The following is a 16,253-nucleotide window of genomic DNA, read 5'->3' as shown; positions in this document are numbered from 1 at the left end:
TGTACACATCTGATAGCATTTCAGTAGGAATTCCTTTCTCTGCTTAGTAAGCAAGCCTATTATAACATGGATCTCCTGGTATATCAAATATCCTACATAAAAAGCTTCCTTTGACTAAGGGGCAGCCAATCATTATCTATAATTTCCCTGTTGATGAGTATGCATTAGAGATGTCATTTCAATTATTCAAAAGGATACTGGAAAGTTCCAAACTGTAGAATGTTTGTTTTTCCTCAGATGCTGACTACTGAAACAGAACAGGCTAAAATGTGAATTATAAATTCTGGATGAGTTCAAACTTAAAAAAAAAAAGGCAAAGCCTTCATTTTGGTGGTGAGCTAATTTAGAGACAATGGAACAAGTACAAATTACAGTTTTATTCAAGACTACAGCAGGATTTTACATAAGTTTTAGTGGTTTTGACAGCGCTACTTTTGAAGAGAGTAAAGGAACCCACAAAAAACAGAAATATAGTAAAACAAATGTACACAGGAAGATCAGGCATCCAGATGTGTGAGAATCATGCATAAAAAAGAGTGGTCTGTGGTTCCTGTAACTGGGGCCTGCTTTAGAACATGTAGTTTTTGTGTTTACCACTTAATACTAGAGAGGTCTTCTGCTCATTCATCCCCACATAATTTACATAAATGTGCAGAGTTCTTAACATAGTAAAGCAACAATAACAAAATCTATCTCCTTTGAAGACCACACCAAGAAAAAAGAATTAAAATTTACCATATTAGTGAGTCTAAAATAGGTTATCAATGTTAGATAATTCTCACTGATCAGGCCCATTAGTGGAAAACAGGCAATACCTGGAATCAAAGCTGAAGGCAAGAGGTTGTTTCATTATTAAAAATATCAACATGAAAGACAAGTGAATGAAGTGACAGTGTCAATCTTAATATAAGACATTGATAAAAGGTTAAGACAAGAAACAATAACATGCTAAACATACTACCACCATGACATTGGGCTGAGACTGGAACTGTGCATTCTAGACTTATGACTTTCAATCCCATAATGTTCAAAAATTTTATAGGAAGAAAAGGAAAAGTGTGTTGAAAGATAGGAGTATAAATGAATCAATGCATCTAACTACACAATTTAAAGCAAATTTCACATGTGAAGATAGTTAATACTGAAGCTAAACTACATCATCTTGACCACTGGACATCAAATAGGCAATGAGCATTCAATTTAATTCTTCATAATCTTCAAGGATTTTCAACAGATGGTTAACCCAACCCCATGAATACTGACCTGATACAGAGGTATCCCCATATGCAATATTATTCAAAGGATCCCTGAAGTAATGGTGGCAAAGGCAGAGGGAGAGTTAGGTCTCCATAAACGCTAATGAGGTCAAAAGAATTTTTACATTACTAGTTCACTACATTACATCAAGTGTCTGAAGCAGCATTGAATTTATAGATACAGGTTGGCAGGCAAGTTTTGAATCTGTAGTCTTAAAAAATTGGCAATTACTCGACATAATAAAACCACTGGAAGAGGTATAATGTTTATCAGTATGTGGAATGTTGACTGCTGGTTGCAGAGATTTGCAACCCAGATGAATGAATAACTGCATAGATGTCTTCTCAATTAAATTCTTTAAAAAATTTACAAAAACCTAAGGTTTCCATTTAAAAATAAGTACATTATGCCACAATGAAACATGGCAAAAAAAAGTAGTCTGACTTCTGTCCATGATTCTTCACAAAGCTAATGAAGTGGTAGAAATTATTTTTAAAAAGAAAAAAAGAATTTGTTATTGCACTTAAGCACTGACTTCTTACATTTTGAGTTACTTAGAAAATCCATGCAGTAAAATTGGTAAGATTAAAATACAAAATTCTCACTTGTAAATATTCATTGGCCATTCTACATAGAGTATTTCATGAGGTGGAATGGAATAGACAGTTAATACAGTATCTTATTTGCTGAGGAGAGGAACCCACCCAACACAGATCATAATTTCAGTTCACAGTAATTGTATTTTTAAAAAAATCTAGCAAAGTCAGTGCAGTTTTTTTTTTTTTTCTGTGCAATTGTCTACTTCTCCTATCCCCAATTCCACAACTGCAGTAATACTGGCTTGGAGACTTAGCACAGGTTGGATCATAAGTGTCGGATAAAGTCTGTAGGACTTCGGTAAAGGTATTTCCAAATGGCATAATAATGTACTGCTGCTGCTGTGGCCACGAAAAGGTGCCAGATGGCGTGGGCGAATGGAATGATGCCATCACTTTTGAAGAACACGACTCCCAAGCAATAAATTAAGCCTCCACAGGCGAGTTCTTGTAGCCCATCAGTGTTATTCTGTCAGAGGAAGGAGAAAAAGTTCTGACATTAATTACTGTGATAGTAGAAACTACCTGGAATTATTTAAAAGCTATTGAACGTCTATATATCCAAAAGCTTTGAATTAAGAATTCTGGCTTCATTACTCACTAACCCAGGTCTACTCTGATTTCACTCTGCAATCTTGGTTCCCATCTGATGAAGCCTGGATCTGTTTTTGTACAGCAAATACAAAGTAATGCTCTTGTGGTCCACTTCACATGTTCCTTGCTCCAGCCAAACTAAATTTATTATCACTTTTATATGCCTTGTGCCTTCCATACCCCAATGCCATTGCTTCAGCTGCTACCTCTGCCTACTGAATTCCTACCAATCCTTTTAAGTCTAGCTCAAATGCAACCCCTTCCCAGAAACCGTCCCTCTTCCACTGGTTGCTGATGATCTTTGCTTTGTTGTACCTCTCAACAATGACAACAACAAAAACCAATATCTCAAACCACTTCCAAAACATACAAAAAAGTGTGTAGCTATTATTAACTCACAACTAGACTGTGATTCTAACAACAGCATAGGACATTTGTACAAAAATATTTATAGCAGCTCTTTTAGAGGTGGCAAAGAGTTTGAAATTGACAGGATGCCCATAATTGGGAAATGGATGAACAAATTGTGCTATATGATTGTGGTGAAATTCTGTTGTGCTATGGGAGATGAACAGGCTGCTCTTGGAGAGACCTGGAGAGACTCACATGGAATGGGCAGGAAGCAGAATCAGGAGAATGTTGTGCTCAGTGACAGTGGCATTTAGTGATGATAAACTGTGAATGACTTGGCTATTCTCACTGGTGCAGTGATTCAGCACTGTTCTGAGGGACTTGTGATGAGGGATGCTATCTGTCTCCAGGGTGGGGAACTGATAGAATCTGAGTGCAGTGCAGATTTTGGCATGCTTCTTTTTTTTTTTTTTTTTGCTTCATTTTTCTTGCTTCTTTCTTTCAGTCTGTTTTCTATCACAGCAGGACTGGTATGGAAATGTTTTGCATGGCTGCATATGTGTAGCCTTTTCAATGAGGGGGCAGAGGAGGGATAGAATTTTTAACTCAAAATTTTAAAAAATGAATATTAAAAATTGTTTCTACAATATAAATGGGGAAAAATAAAATATTAAATATTTTAAAAGAAAAAAATAAGAGTAGAGGACAGTATTTTATCTAAACTTAGTCTCTTTCCAACATGCTACATAGTGCTTTCCCCAAGTAGACATTTAATAGATATTGCTGAATTATATTTTGTTTTCTGAGAAATTTATACCACCTGGAAAAACTTGTCTCAACAGACACTAGTATCCATTTTAAATAAAGCACCATCCTCCATGTTTACCAATACTTCCAAAACCAGCTTTTCTTCTATCCCCTACAGCAGGCAACATTAACAGACCTCCTGTAAATAACACCGTGGACTTTGTTCTGATCAAACATCCTACCTACACTGCTTACTGGACTTCACATGGCTTTCCTTCTGGCTAATCTCAAAACTGGTATACAATAGGATGCCTCTTCCCCTTTTTGTCTGTTAATAAAGTCCGTGTTCTATTAATCCATGGCAACTAGATCAGGGAGTAGGGTGGTCTACTTAGTCCTAATTTTGATTTAGCACACATAACTGAATATATCATCTACAGATCCCCTGCTTCTCAAAGGATTTAAATACAACTTTAAAACCATACCAAATATTTCTATTAGGGTTCTTTTTTTTGGATGAATTCAAAGACACTGTAGGAAACTGTATTATACCATAGGATCAGCAATATGAACACCAACCATTATATGGAAATGCAGTGGAGATTTCTGGTTGACAGTTCTAGATACAGTTACTGCACGTGGAGTAGATTATATGAATTGTGATTGTAAAAGAAAATTTCTACCATAATGATTGCCACCTTTGTACGTGTAGTTTGCCCCAGCTTGCTGCTTTAGGTGTCCTACTGGCTCTTTCAAGGCAGATTCATAACAGATTTGTTTGTTTCCCCTCTAACCTTCAACCTCAAATGACATGTACTCAGGATGGATTAAATGCTTCTACAAACTCAGGAGTTCAAAGGGATATCTTTTTAAAACTCTATAACATATAGACCATACATTCTTCTAAAACCACCCCAGCAAAACATTCTGAGGAAGAGGCATCGTGTGCCAGGAGAATCAACCACCACCTTAATCACCATCACCACTCAGACCCTGGTGGAAATAGCTTAGGACCCTGAACCAATGAGCATTGGTAATAGCATTCAGTGCCCTCAGACATCATCCTGGGCAGTAACCCCTATGGAGATATGGCCTAGTAACTTCCTACAGATGCTACAAGCCACAGCTACTGAAGACCTGGAAGAGAAAGTTCTTGCCACCAAAGCTCTTAGCACTGTCAAGTGGTTCAACATCACATTGGATTGATTAGAGTGGACATGTCTTTCACAGTTGATCATCATTGTAACATTGCTGTTATTGTACACAATTGTCTCCTGGTTCTTCTCACTTCACTTTGCATCAGTTCATACAGTTCTTACCATGGTTTTCTGAACTCCCTCCCTTATCATTTCTTGTAGCACATTGGTATACCATCATAATCATATGCCACAACTTCAGTTATTTCCCAATTAAGCATCCCCTAGACTTCCAATTCTTTGTCACCACAAAAAGAGCTACTACAAATATTTTTGTACACTTAGGTCCCTCTTTTTCTTTGATCTCTTTGGGATACAGACCTAGTAGTAGCATTGCTGGATCAAAGAATATGCACAGTTTTATAGTTCATTGGGCATAGTTCTAAGTTGTTCTCCAGAACAGTTGAACCAGTTCACTATTCTACCAGCAGTTCATTAGTATATCTATTTTTCCTTTATCCTCTCTAGCATTTGTCATTTCTGATAGGTGTGAGGTGGTACCTTTAAGAGTTGTTTTAATTTGCAATTCTCTAATCAATAGTGACAAACTCAGAAGTCAATAATATGAAAACAGCTTCCAAGAAAGCCTCAAATAAAAATATTAATCAGACCCAAAACCAACAAGAATTCCTAGAAGAGTTAAAGAAAGAAATAAGAATGGTTCAGGAAAAACTGGGAAAAGAAGTGAGTGATAAAAAGAAAATAACGAAAAGGAAATTAACAGCTTGGTAAAAGAAAAAAAATATGAATATAACACCTTCAATAGAATTGGCCAAATGGTAAAAGAGGAACAAAAATCTACTTATGAGAAGAGCTCCTTAAAAAAGCAGAATTGGCCAAATAGAAAAAGAAGTAAAAAAACTTACTAAAATCTCTTAAAAATTAGAATTGGGCAGGTGGAAGCTAATGATTCCATGAGACATCAAGAAACAATAAAACAAAGTCAAAAGAAAGAAAAAATAGAAGAAAATATGAAATATCTTATCAGTAAAACAACTGATCTGGAAAATAGAATGAGGAGAGATAATTTAAGAATTATTAAACTACCTAGACCTTATATTCCAAGAAATCATCCAGGAAAACTGCTCTGATATCTTAGATCCAGAGGATAAAACAAACTGAAAGATTCCACCAATCACCTCCTCAAAGACCACCATCCCACAATGAAAACTCCCAGGAATATTACAGCCAGAAAGAAACTACTCAGATGTTGTGAAGCCAAAGTCAGGATCACACAAGATTTAGAGGCTTCCACATTAAAGTTGTGGAGGGCTTGAAATAAAATATTCTAGAAAGCATTTACAATGAGGGGAAAATGGGTGGGTGGGTGGCGGGCAATGCTTGAACTTACTCATCAAAATTTGTTCAAAGAGAAGAATACACATGCACACACACAGTTGTGTATGGAAATATAACTTCCCAATAGGGAAATAGAAGGGGAAGTGGATAAAAGAAAAGATGTATGCACGGAGGGGTGCAGGAGGTGAATAATAAAAAAGAGGGCATAGAAGAAAATGGGATGTATGGAAATACATAGTAATGACAACTGAATGTGAATGGGATGAATTCTCATAAAATGATAGCAGACAGCAAAATGAATTAGAAACTAGAATCCAACATCTTGTTTATAAGAGACACACTTAAAACAGAAACATACAGAATTAAAATAAAGTTTGGTTGAGAGGAGAATCTGATATACTTTGGTTGAAGTAAAAAGGGCAGGCGTAGCAATCATGATTTCAGACAAAGCAAAAGCAAAAATACACCCAATTAAAAAAGATTATTAAGGAAACTACATTATGCTAAAAGGTACCATAGACAATGAAGTAATTATCAAAATGTTTACCTCAAGTTTGTCTGATAAAGGCCCATTTCTTGGATATATACTGAGTTAAATTTATAAAAATAAGAGCCATTTCCCAACTGATAAGTGGACAATGGATATAAACAGTTTTTTTTCAGGAGAATAGAAAGCTATCTATTATTGTTATATTTGTTCAGTTATTTGTCATGCCCAACTCTTCATGATCCCATTTGGGGTTTTCTTGGCAAAGATAGTAGAATTGTTTGCCATTTCCTTTTCCAGCTCATTTTACAGATGAGGCAGACAGGGTTAAGTGACTTGCCCAGAGTCACAGAGTTAGTAAGTGTCTGAGGCCACATTTGAATTCAGGGAGATGAATCTTCCTGACTCAAGGCCAGGCCCTCTTATCCACTGCTTCTTAGTGCTACCTTAAAGCTATCTAGTGTCATATTTACAAAAAAGCTCGAACTCATTATTTACTGGAGAAATTCAAAATAAAACAATCCTACACCTATCAAAAATAAGACACGCTGAGGGGGGGGGGGAGGAAAAATAGGTATACTAATGAACTGTGGTAGAGTAGTGAACTGGTTCAGCTGTTCTAGAGAGCAATCTGGAACTGTGCCTAAAAGCCTATAAAACTGTGCATATCCTCTAACCCAGCAATACTACTACTAGATCTGTATCCCAAAAAGATCAAAGAAAAGGTAAGAGGACCTAAATGTACAAAAATATTTGTTGTAGCTTTTTTTGTGGTGGCAAAGAATTGGAAATCTAGGGGATGCTCATCAATTGGGAAATGGCTGAGTAAGTTGTGGCATATGATTGTGATGGTATACTAATGTGCTATAAGAAATGATAAGGGGGGTGGTTTCAGAAAACCATGGCAAGAACTGTACCAACTGATACAAAGTGAAGTGAGAAGAACCAGGAGACCACTGTGTACAATAACAGCAATGTTGTAATGATGATTAATACAATAATCCAAGACAATTCCAAAGGACTCTTGATGAAAAAATCCTATCTCCAGAGAGAGAACTAATGAACTGGGTACAAACTGAAGTAAATTTTCTCACTTTTTCAAAAATATGGCTAGAATTGAAATATGTTTTGTAACAATTCATATGTATAGCTGATATCACTGCTTTCCTTCTCAGTGGGTGAGGAGGTGGTGGGAGGGAGGGAGAGAATTTGGAACTCAAAATTTAAAAAGAATGCTAAAAATAAATAATTGAAATGTTAAAAAAAAATTTAAGTACACACACTCATACAGTCTACACACTTTTGAGGGTCCATAAAATCTTCAAAAGAAGGTAAACAGAGAATACCACCATGAAGAAACTATGTTTCATTCTAAGAAGCAACTTTTTTCACTAGTCCTGAAAATCAGTGTTACATCAACTTGACATCGCTCGGCAGAGACAGTGTTTCCTCTATGCTTTTGGACAGCACCTGGGTATACTACAGGCATGTCATGGTATCTTTTTTTCTTTTAAAGTTTCTAATTAAGTGGATATGCTATTGCTATACATCAAACCTTGTGGTCAAAATAGGGATCTTGGCAAAAGGCCATAGAGAATCCCATGATGTGTTTTTTTTTTAAAGTTAAGATCATGAGGTCACCAAAATAATGATTACATTTCTTACCATTGATGTTACTACCAAGGCTGGAGAAAATCCCATTGTTAGATAGAAAAAGAGCTCGACCACTTTATACCTAGAGGAATAAAACAGAGTTATACCAAGTGTGTGTATTTCTATCACACCAAACAAGATACTTCCATGCTTTTCTCTTCTCCTTTGAAAAGGTATGTCAATTTTTGGCTATTTGAACGAAATGCATTATCCTGGAAGGAGTCCACGAGACCCCACACTAAAGTAATTTCAGCTGAATAACAATGGCAAAGAATTTAAAAAGGTACCAGACTCAAATCCTTACCTGGCAAACATCTTTTAGCAAATGTCAATTACTGTTAACTTAAATCCATTCCCCTACTTCCTCCATTCTGATCCTGTTTCATGTTTATTTTTCTGTTCCAACATGGAGCCTTTCGTTAAAGGACAAAGAATATATGCTTGGAAGGACTGAGTTTGGAATTCTAGTTTTAGGCTATAGGCTACAAGAGGCATAAGAGCAGTGCTATGGAGGTGGGGAGCAAAGAACAGGAACTTCTTGGTCTGCAAAACATTCCAATAAAACAGAGACTCATCACGAAGCTACAGAAGGTCTAATGTCTCTAAGAAAGTCTATTCATGTCCACCAGATTTCCTGATACTTCTATGTGTAAGTGGGGCAAGTTTCACTATCCTCGTTTCACCTGTGGAGAAACTTAGAAGTTAAGTGACTTGCCCAGAATCACAAAGACAGTAGTAATTGGTGGAGCTAGGAATCAAACTTAGGCCTGTTGCACAAGTCCAATGCTAGAATGGCCAAGAGTTGCCCAGTCACAGTATTCTTGCTATTGTATAATGGTACATCATTCCTGTAGTAATTGGATTATAGTAGGGGCTCTTAACCTAGGTTCTCTGAACTTGGTTAAAATATATATGCATATATACCATATATATACATATATGTAAATGTATATGTATCTATATGTGTTCTGAGAAGTCCATAGGCTTCCTCAGACTTCCGGAGTGGGGGGGGGAGGTCTTCATGACACACAAAAGGTTAATAACCCCAGGGTTATATACTATGAGAAGCAGTATGTAAATGGAAATTAATGTTACAAATTTCTGGTGTCAGAAATGACAACTTTCATTTTAACTTTTGAAAAGGGAAGTGCACTTAAAGATATATGTGAATTATGTTTGGTTCTGAGAGATGCGACATTGACTCTAACAAAGATAGTATTTTAATAGGTTCTAACTAATGTGGAAGGTCCTAAGTATGCTAATAATATTTCAAAATATTAATGGAAGCAACATGATTTAACATAAAAGGCAACAGAGTAGGAGACCAGAGTCTCAGGCCATCCATGTTATATGGATTAAGTCTTTTTAACTTTGGGAGGTTGTTTGTCAGTAGATGTAAAATGATCAAGTTGGACTAGATAGTCTCTAAGGGTTGGGGTTTTTTTTGTGGGGCCAATTTAAGTTTCATTAGGAGATGAACATCCTCAAAATCTTACCATGTCCTGTAGACTCATGTACTATAGTCAAAGCTGTCTTACAAATCAACCTTCTCTCTCTCCCTAGCATGAGACAACTTTCACTCTGGTCAGGTTCATCTCTTTACTGTATCAGCTCCCCCTACCCATCCCCTATTATCATGTTCATACATGGCTATGCTGTTTTCCCATCTGAAATGTTCTTTCTTCTCTATGCCATCCATTGTCATTCTTTGTTTAATAAGTAATCCTTTTTTTAAAGATAGCTTGTATTGCTGCCTTTTGTTTTTGTAGAAGTCATTTCTTGAGATTCTTTACTTCCTCCACTAAGCCCTCCCCTCCCTTAAAACAAAGAAAAATAATTATAACTGACATAAAACCATGTCTGACAGCATATTCAACATTTCTAAAGTCCTTTCAAGCTCCAAGCACCTAACTTTCAATTATATTTTCTTCTATTTCTTCATAAACTCAATATATTGATATATCCTACTCTGCATACAAACAAATATTTCCATCCTAGGGCTTCAGGTATCTTAATTTATTTGTATGTGTATCACAGCTCAACATACCTATTGTTCTTGAGACAATTTTTCTACGAAATTTTTACACCAAATGGATCTAAGCAACTGTTGAAAAAAAAGTTTACACCCTATTTATGTATTTCTACTATTTTGAAATTGTAAAAGAGGAATAGTAAAGTTGTAAACTTAAGCAATATTAAAGTTGAATCTTAAAGTTAAATGCAAATGATCAATTTCTTACTTTTCATGGTAGAGAAATACATAAATGGTTCCTCCAGCTGCCATGAGCCAGATAAACCAACGCATATGAGATGCCAGGGGTCCAAGTTCACGGAGATTTAACCTAAAAATGTAGAAATGACAACAAGAGCAGAAGTGATAAATGAATGGGATTAGTATGTTTTCCTCCCCCTAACCATGAGAGCAGAAAATTAGCTATAGAAAAGGTAATTAAAGAAGAAAAAAAGCTGAATGAAAAAAATGCATTCAACATGAATAGGCGATTTGGAGTTTCGCTGGTTCTAAATATGAATTAAAATTGGACTAGCCTGAAGATAATCATTCGGAGGTACATCCCTCTACTTCTATATAAGTGGGATGTTGCTACGGCTTCTTTCTTTCTTGGCAATTATAATTGTGAGCAGATGAACATATTGCATTTGAAACTCTGAGAGCCTTTGATAAAAACCTATATGTAGATCACAGAGCTATAGCTGCTATTCTTTCAGTACAAGTACCAATTGCTTCATATGCTGGAATGAGAGGGACTGCTTGAACAAGGCATTCGATAGAGTTTTTTCAATGAGTCTTCGTTAAAAGAGTGCTGAACTCAGGCTAATCCTCTAAGCCTCTGGCTTTTGTTCCCCCATGTGAACTGGGCCCACACAACTTTGGATCATGTTATGAAATCAGCAGGGTTTGTTTTTATAGCACCATGTTAGTAGGCCTCTAAGAACCAAGTGTGTTGCTATAGTCAGACCCAGAAGCCAACTACCTCTAGCGGTCTACAGCAGTTGCTGGCATAGAGAGATTTTTGAAAGAGATTAAAAATTTCCTTTGTGGGAAGAACATATTTTTAATCTGGAAAGACTTTTTTCAAAGCAACAAAGGCATTATTAGATCTGCACAAAAGGATATGAGGATCAAATAAGTAGAATACAATTTTTAAAGGTATTTAGTATAGGGAAAATGTACTGCAAATGAGGAAAAAGGAAGTAAGAACCAAAAGAAAGGCCTCTATTCTTAATAGGGAATAGAAAATGACTATACTCAATTTGAGTAGATTTAAATAAGTGTACTCTAAGTGGCATATAAGGGACATATAAGAACTACTTTTTTTTTTTTTTAAAGCAATTGGGGTTAAGTAACTTGCCCAAGGTTTCATGGCCAGTTATTTTGTGTCAGTGTTAAGTATCTGAGGCTGGAACCGATCCCAGGTACTCCCAACTTCGGGCCGGAGCTCTTACTCACGGCGCCACCTAGCCACCCCAGAACTACTTTTTTTTTTTTAAGAGCAGCATTTACTAAAGCTATAATAAACATCCTGGCAAGAACAACCAAGTCAACAAAACCCAGTAAAAAAATAGACACAAAAAGAAACCAGAAAGTACTATCTTAAAAATAGAAAGTTAGTTTCTTACCATGGTGCATAGGAGGCTGCAATGAAGAAATAGATCACCATTCTGTCGCACATATGAAAACAATGCTCCATTGTCCTAGTGGATAAGATAAAAATATTGAGGTATATCTTTTTTCTCAGAAACAATGCACAGTAAGGACTACTCCTATCACGTTGCAATTTCCACAGCATTTTTTTTCTAGAATTTTCCCATGATAGCCGCAAGTCTTTAAAAACAAAATAATAGACAATGGAAATGAAACTTCTCTTAGGAATATTTTGTTCTTAAAAACAGAAGGCATTTAGAGACTCTCAATGAGATGAACAAATGAAAAAGTATCTGAGCACTTTCCCTCATCCAGTGGTCTAGCAAAATGAGTTGCCCCTTCTGAAGGGCGATTTTTCAAGACCCATTTTATTTTCTGTAGTTAAAAACAGCTTACTTTGGAAGCAGAGATATCACCCTCGGTGTCTAACTTACAATAATGTTCAGTAGATACTTATTTAATTTCTTGAACCTATTTTATTCAGGATCTCTTTGGTATATAAATTTCTCTGTATGTCCTATAAAAAAATTTTTTTCCAAAGAGCCGTGATTTTCTTAGAGCCTTCACTGATGCAGTTTTCAACCCTTTCATCAGTTGATGTGGTCAAGCACTCATCTAGTATCTAGGTCCAAGGTAAGGCAGTTCTTTGAATGGAGCTTGGCTAGGCTGGCCCTTGGATGACAGGCCCGTCTAGCTTAGTAATGCTTACCTACCACTGTGTGTGTTCTGCTGGTATAGCTTTAAAGAACCCAGGATCTCTCCACTCTGGGATAGCATTTGGGCAGGACTACAGTAGAGTACAAACATCACATTTTAAATGATATTTAAAAACCAATTTAACCACAAGAGTGAAAAGTAGGCTTGTGATAAGAAATGGTTGTATACCTGATAATTTCTCCTCAAGTAGAAAAATGACTGCTAGGGTTCTTGCTTCAGTTGAATTTATTAGAAATGCAGATACCACTGCCCATTTCAGAGCAAAGTGCCTGGGCCCTTGTTCAAGACTTTTTCAGTACTTCAAAGGCAATAGTGAAGGGTTGGTGGAAAACTGGCATTTGGTCTTGCCCTTCTACCATACTATGCTCTATTCATCAAAACAGACTCAATGGGGGAGGCGGGGTCCCCAGATCTAAAGCTAGATGGGACCACTAAGAGCAATGAATCAACTCATCTCAATCTTTGAGCTCACTGAAGGAATTTAAGGATTCAAGGAAAGGATGGATGCGATTTTAAGTCTGTACCATATACTACACAGTAGCTGTACTGTACAGGATACTTTACAGTCAAGGTTCCCTATGACATTGGCTGTATATTGGTATTTGAATAAACTTTCAGGAAACAGCAAAATTCAGGAATTTTATTACATGGCTTATGGTGCTCTTTACTTTGCATTCTCTCCATTTCTCTAGCTCATGGCAAAGTGGCTCTGAGTGTTGTGAAGCAAGTATCTATAAATCTTTATTGATTCAGGAATCAGAATGTCAAAGTAAGCCTACTGAAGTAACCACAAGCATTTGCTTGTGCCAAGATAATAAATTATTATGCTCATTGACTAGCCTCTAGGGCTTTGGAGCAGTATGACCCAAAAAGCTAAGGGAGATTTTTTCTTTACATCTTGTTGTTGGTTTTTGTCTTTCTACCATAGTCATTTTGGTGTCTCCCTAATTCTGTTTCTAACAACCTCTCCCCTTGCCCTTTAAAAACTATTAAGCAAAAGCATACAATACAGTGACTATACCTGACAGTGTATATAATATTCTATCTCAGTAGTGCCCTGTCTCTGCTGGGAAGAAGGAGGTATCCTATATTTCACTCTTTATTGTCCAGGACTTCTATTTCTTTTTAGGGTTCTTTTTAATTTGTTATTGTAGCCTGTTGTGTGCGTTGTTCCATTGGTTTTTGGCTCATTTTGTTCTGTATCAATTCATACAAATTTTCCCATGTTTCTCTAAATTCCTCATACTTGTAATTTCTTGCTCTACAATAATATTACATTCATAGTCTGTCATTTTTTCTAGACATTTTTCTAGTTCTTTGCTTCCAGAAAAATTGCTACGAATATTTGAGTATATATGGCACTTTTTATCTTTGACTTTCTTGGGATATGAAATCAGTAGTAGAACTGCTGTGTCAAAGGGTATGAACAGATAAATAACTTTTCTTGCATAATTCCAATTTGATATACAGAACAGTTAGACTATTTCAGAGATCCATTAATGACGATGTATTAGGGTGCCTGTTCTACTGCCCCTCCAATATTAGCGGTCCCTATTCTTAGTTATTTTTGCCTATTTTCATGGCATGTGGTATAACCTCAATAGTAGTTTACTTTTCATTTTTCTTATTATTAATTATTTAGAACATGTTTTTTACATAATTATTTATAGTTTGCAATTCTTTGGAAAACTCTTTGTTCATAACCTTTGACCACATATCTACTGACAAATGGCTTACCAATGGAGTTTTACTTGTAGTTATTGTGAGTGCTTTGTTTTAATATAGGAAAAATGCCATAAAAATCAATCAACAAACATTTATTAGGTGTTTATTAAGTGCCAGGCACTCTGCCATGCAATAGGAAAAATAGTGAACTGAGATAGATCACAAAGAGCTCTACCGACAGGGTAGTCTTTGAGAAGGGGAGGCAGGCCTGTAGAAACGAAGAAAGCCTTGGGCTTAGAGTCTATGGCCTGGGGTTTAAATCCCTACTACATGTAGCTTGTGATTGGGAGGCAAGTCACTTAACCTCCTCTGGCCATAGCTTTCTCAAACGAGGGGATGATCTCCATGGTGCCTGCTATGAGATGAATAGATGACAAACTGAAGGCTCTTCATTTTGGAATCTATGAATTACCAAAGCTACTTTGCCTATTGTTAAAACACTTCAAGCCCATTTCTAAAAGTCAATTCAAGCATTGGTTGTAGGCCCTTCCCTTGAAGATTTCAAATTTGTAATTTTTCCTCTTTAAAGCATATGGGTTCATGATGGGTGGTAGAATTCATAACTAAAAACATCTTACCTGGAGGCAATTAAACTTTGCTTTTAACTGATGTATTTTGCAAAGGTTGATTGTTTTGGGCTATTCAGACAAGTTCTACAAATCAACAGGTAAGAAAAATAACTATTGAGAGCATCTGAAGATTAGCAAAGCACCTGGAATGTGCTCAATAAATGACTGCTGATTGATTAGCTTATTACAGCCCAACAACCCTACAAAATCATCCCCATTATACAGATGAGGAAACTGAGGCTAAGAAAAGTTAAGTGGCTTGCCTGGGGTCACATAGCTGATGGAATATCTAAGGCTGGATTTGACCCAGGTCTTCCTGATTAATGAAGTCCAGCATTCTTTCTGCCAGGCCATACTGTTTCTCATCTTGGCTAGTCATCTTGCTTAGGAGACTTCCTTTTTAACAGGGGTTTGGTTCTTTCAGGCTAAGAGAACATTTAATAATTATTTTTGTTCTTGTCTATAAATTGGCATCGTCTTATTTTTGTCAGTAGATTTAGGGCCATGATATTGTATAAAATGTAGACTTGTATAACTAGGACTACATTCAAATTAAGATTCAAGAAATTCAAATAATCCTTAATTTCCTTGGAGAGGGGCTAAATTTATAAGCAAATACCTTGGTGTAAGGGTTATAGGATTTAAAGATCTTCCATGTCCCATTGGACTTGCTGATGTAGCAGGAAGGGGTGGAGCTAGAGGAAGCAGAAGCCAAGCTAGGGTTCCTGTGGTGACTGGCGGCGGCAGCAGCAGAGGCAGCAGCAGGAGTAGTGGCTGAGGTGAAGGCGGAGGCTCAAACCTTTTTTTTTTTTTTTTGAGCCAGCCAGAATTTCTGCTAAGGACCCCTGCTGAGGACTGCCAGGGACCAGAACTGCAGGGGGGCTGGAACTGCTGGGAGCATGCTTTCTGGATATTGAGCAGTTGCTGTGAGTGGGGAGAGGAGGACCTTTGCGTAGTCTGTACTGTTTTAAAGGCTTGAGAATGTGGGTGTTTACTACATTAACTACGTGTGCCAACTTCATAACTATTGTGATGGCTTTGACTTTCAGGTTTTGGGACTCAGTTATTTGGTATTTTAATAAATGTTCTAGCTTTATCCCCCATATAGAGAGCCTGGTATATTATGTGATTAATAACCACATCAGCATATTTATAATTGCCATAGGCATTGTGAATATTGCATTGTTGGTACACTTGGCCTTAAATGAGAATATTGAGAGACTGACTTTGAAACAAGTTCCCAAGATTTCTATCACTATGTCCTATATAGTCCATATAATTTTACTTGTGGTTACCATGTGCACCAACTCCTGGCAGCTATTTCCTAAGGTCACATTCATCAAACTATATTCTTTGTGTCATTGTTAAGGGTTCTGTGAGAAAACTTTAGTGATAATA

General features: G+C 36.6%; 1 protein-coding gene across 2 annotated transcripts in view; it reads right to left on the bottom strand.

Moving 5' to 3' along the window:
* Positions 1–357: 357 nt before the first annotated feature.
* The window catches only part of MMD (monocyte to macrophage differentiation associated), a 28,868-nt gene continuing 12,972 nt past the window's right edge, over positions 358–16,253 (bottom strand). For both annotated transcript variants that reach the window (XM_069067464.1, XM_069067465.1), the window contains exons 4-7: positions 11,820–11,894; positions 10,421–10,522; positions 8,193–8,262; positions 358–2,322 (exon numbers count right to left, since the gene is read on the bottom strand). In XM_069067464.1, coding sequence (XP_068923565.1) covers positions 2,122–2,322; positions 8,193–8,262; positions 10,421–10,522; positions 11,820–11,894 — 448 coding nt within the window. In that variant the 3' untranslated portion in view covers positions 358–2,121. The remainder of the gene's footprint in view (positions 2,323–8,192; positions 8,263–10,420; positions 10,523–11,819; positions 11,895–16,253) is intronic.

This window comes from Petaurus breviceps, unplaced genomic scaffold (assembly GCF_028583685.1).
Source record: "Petaurus breviceps papuanus isolate PSGF00001 unplaced genomic scaffold, PetGlider_PUasm1.0 90750, whole genome shotgun sequence".
NCBI lineage: Eukaryota > Metazoa > Chordata > Mammalia > Diprotodontia > Petauridae > Petaurus > Petaurus breviceps.
The sequence above is the reverse complement of the archived record's forward strand: the minus strand, read 5'-3'. Positions and strand labels throughout refer to the sequence as shown.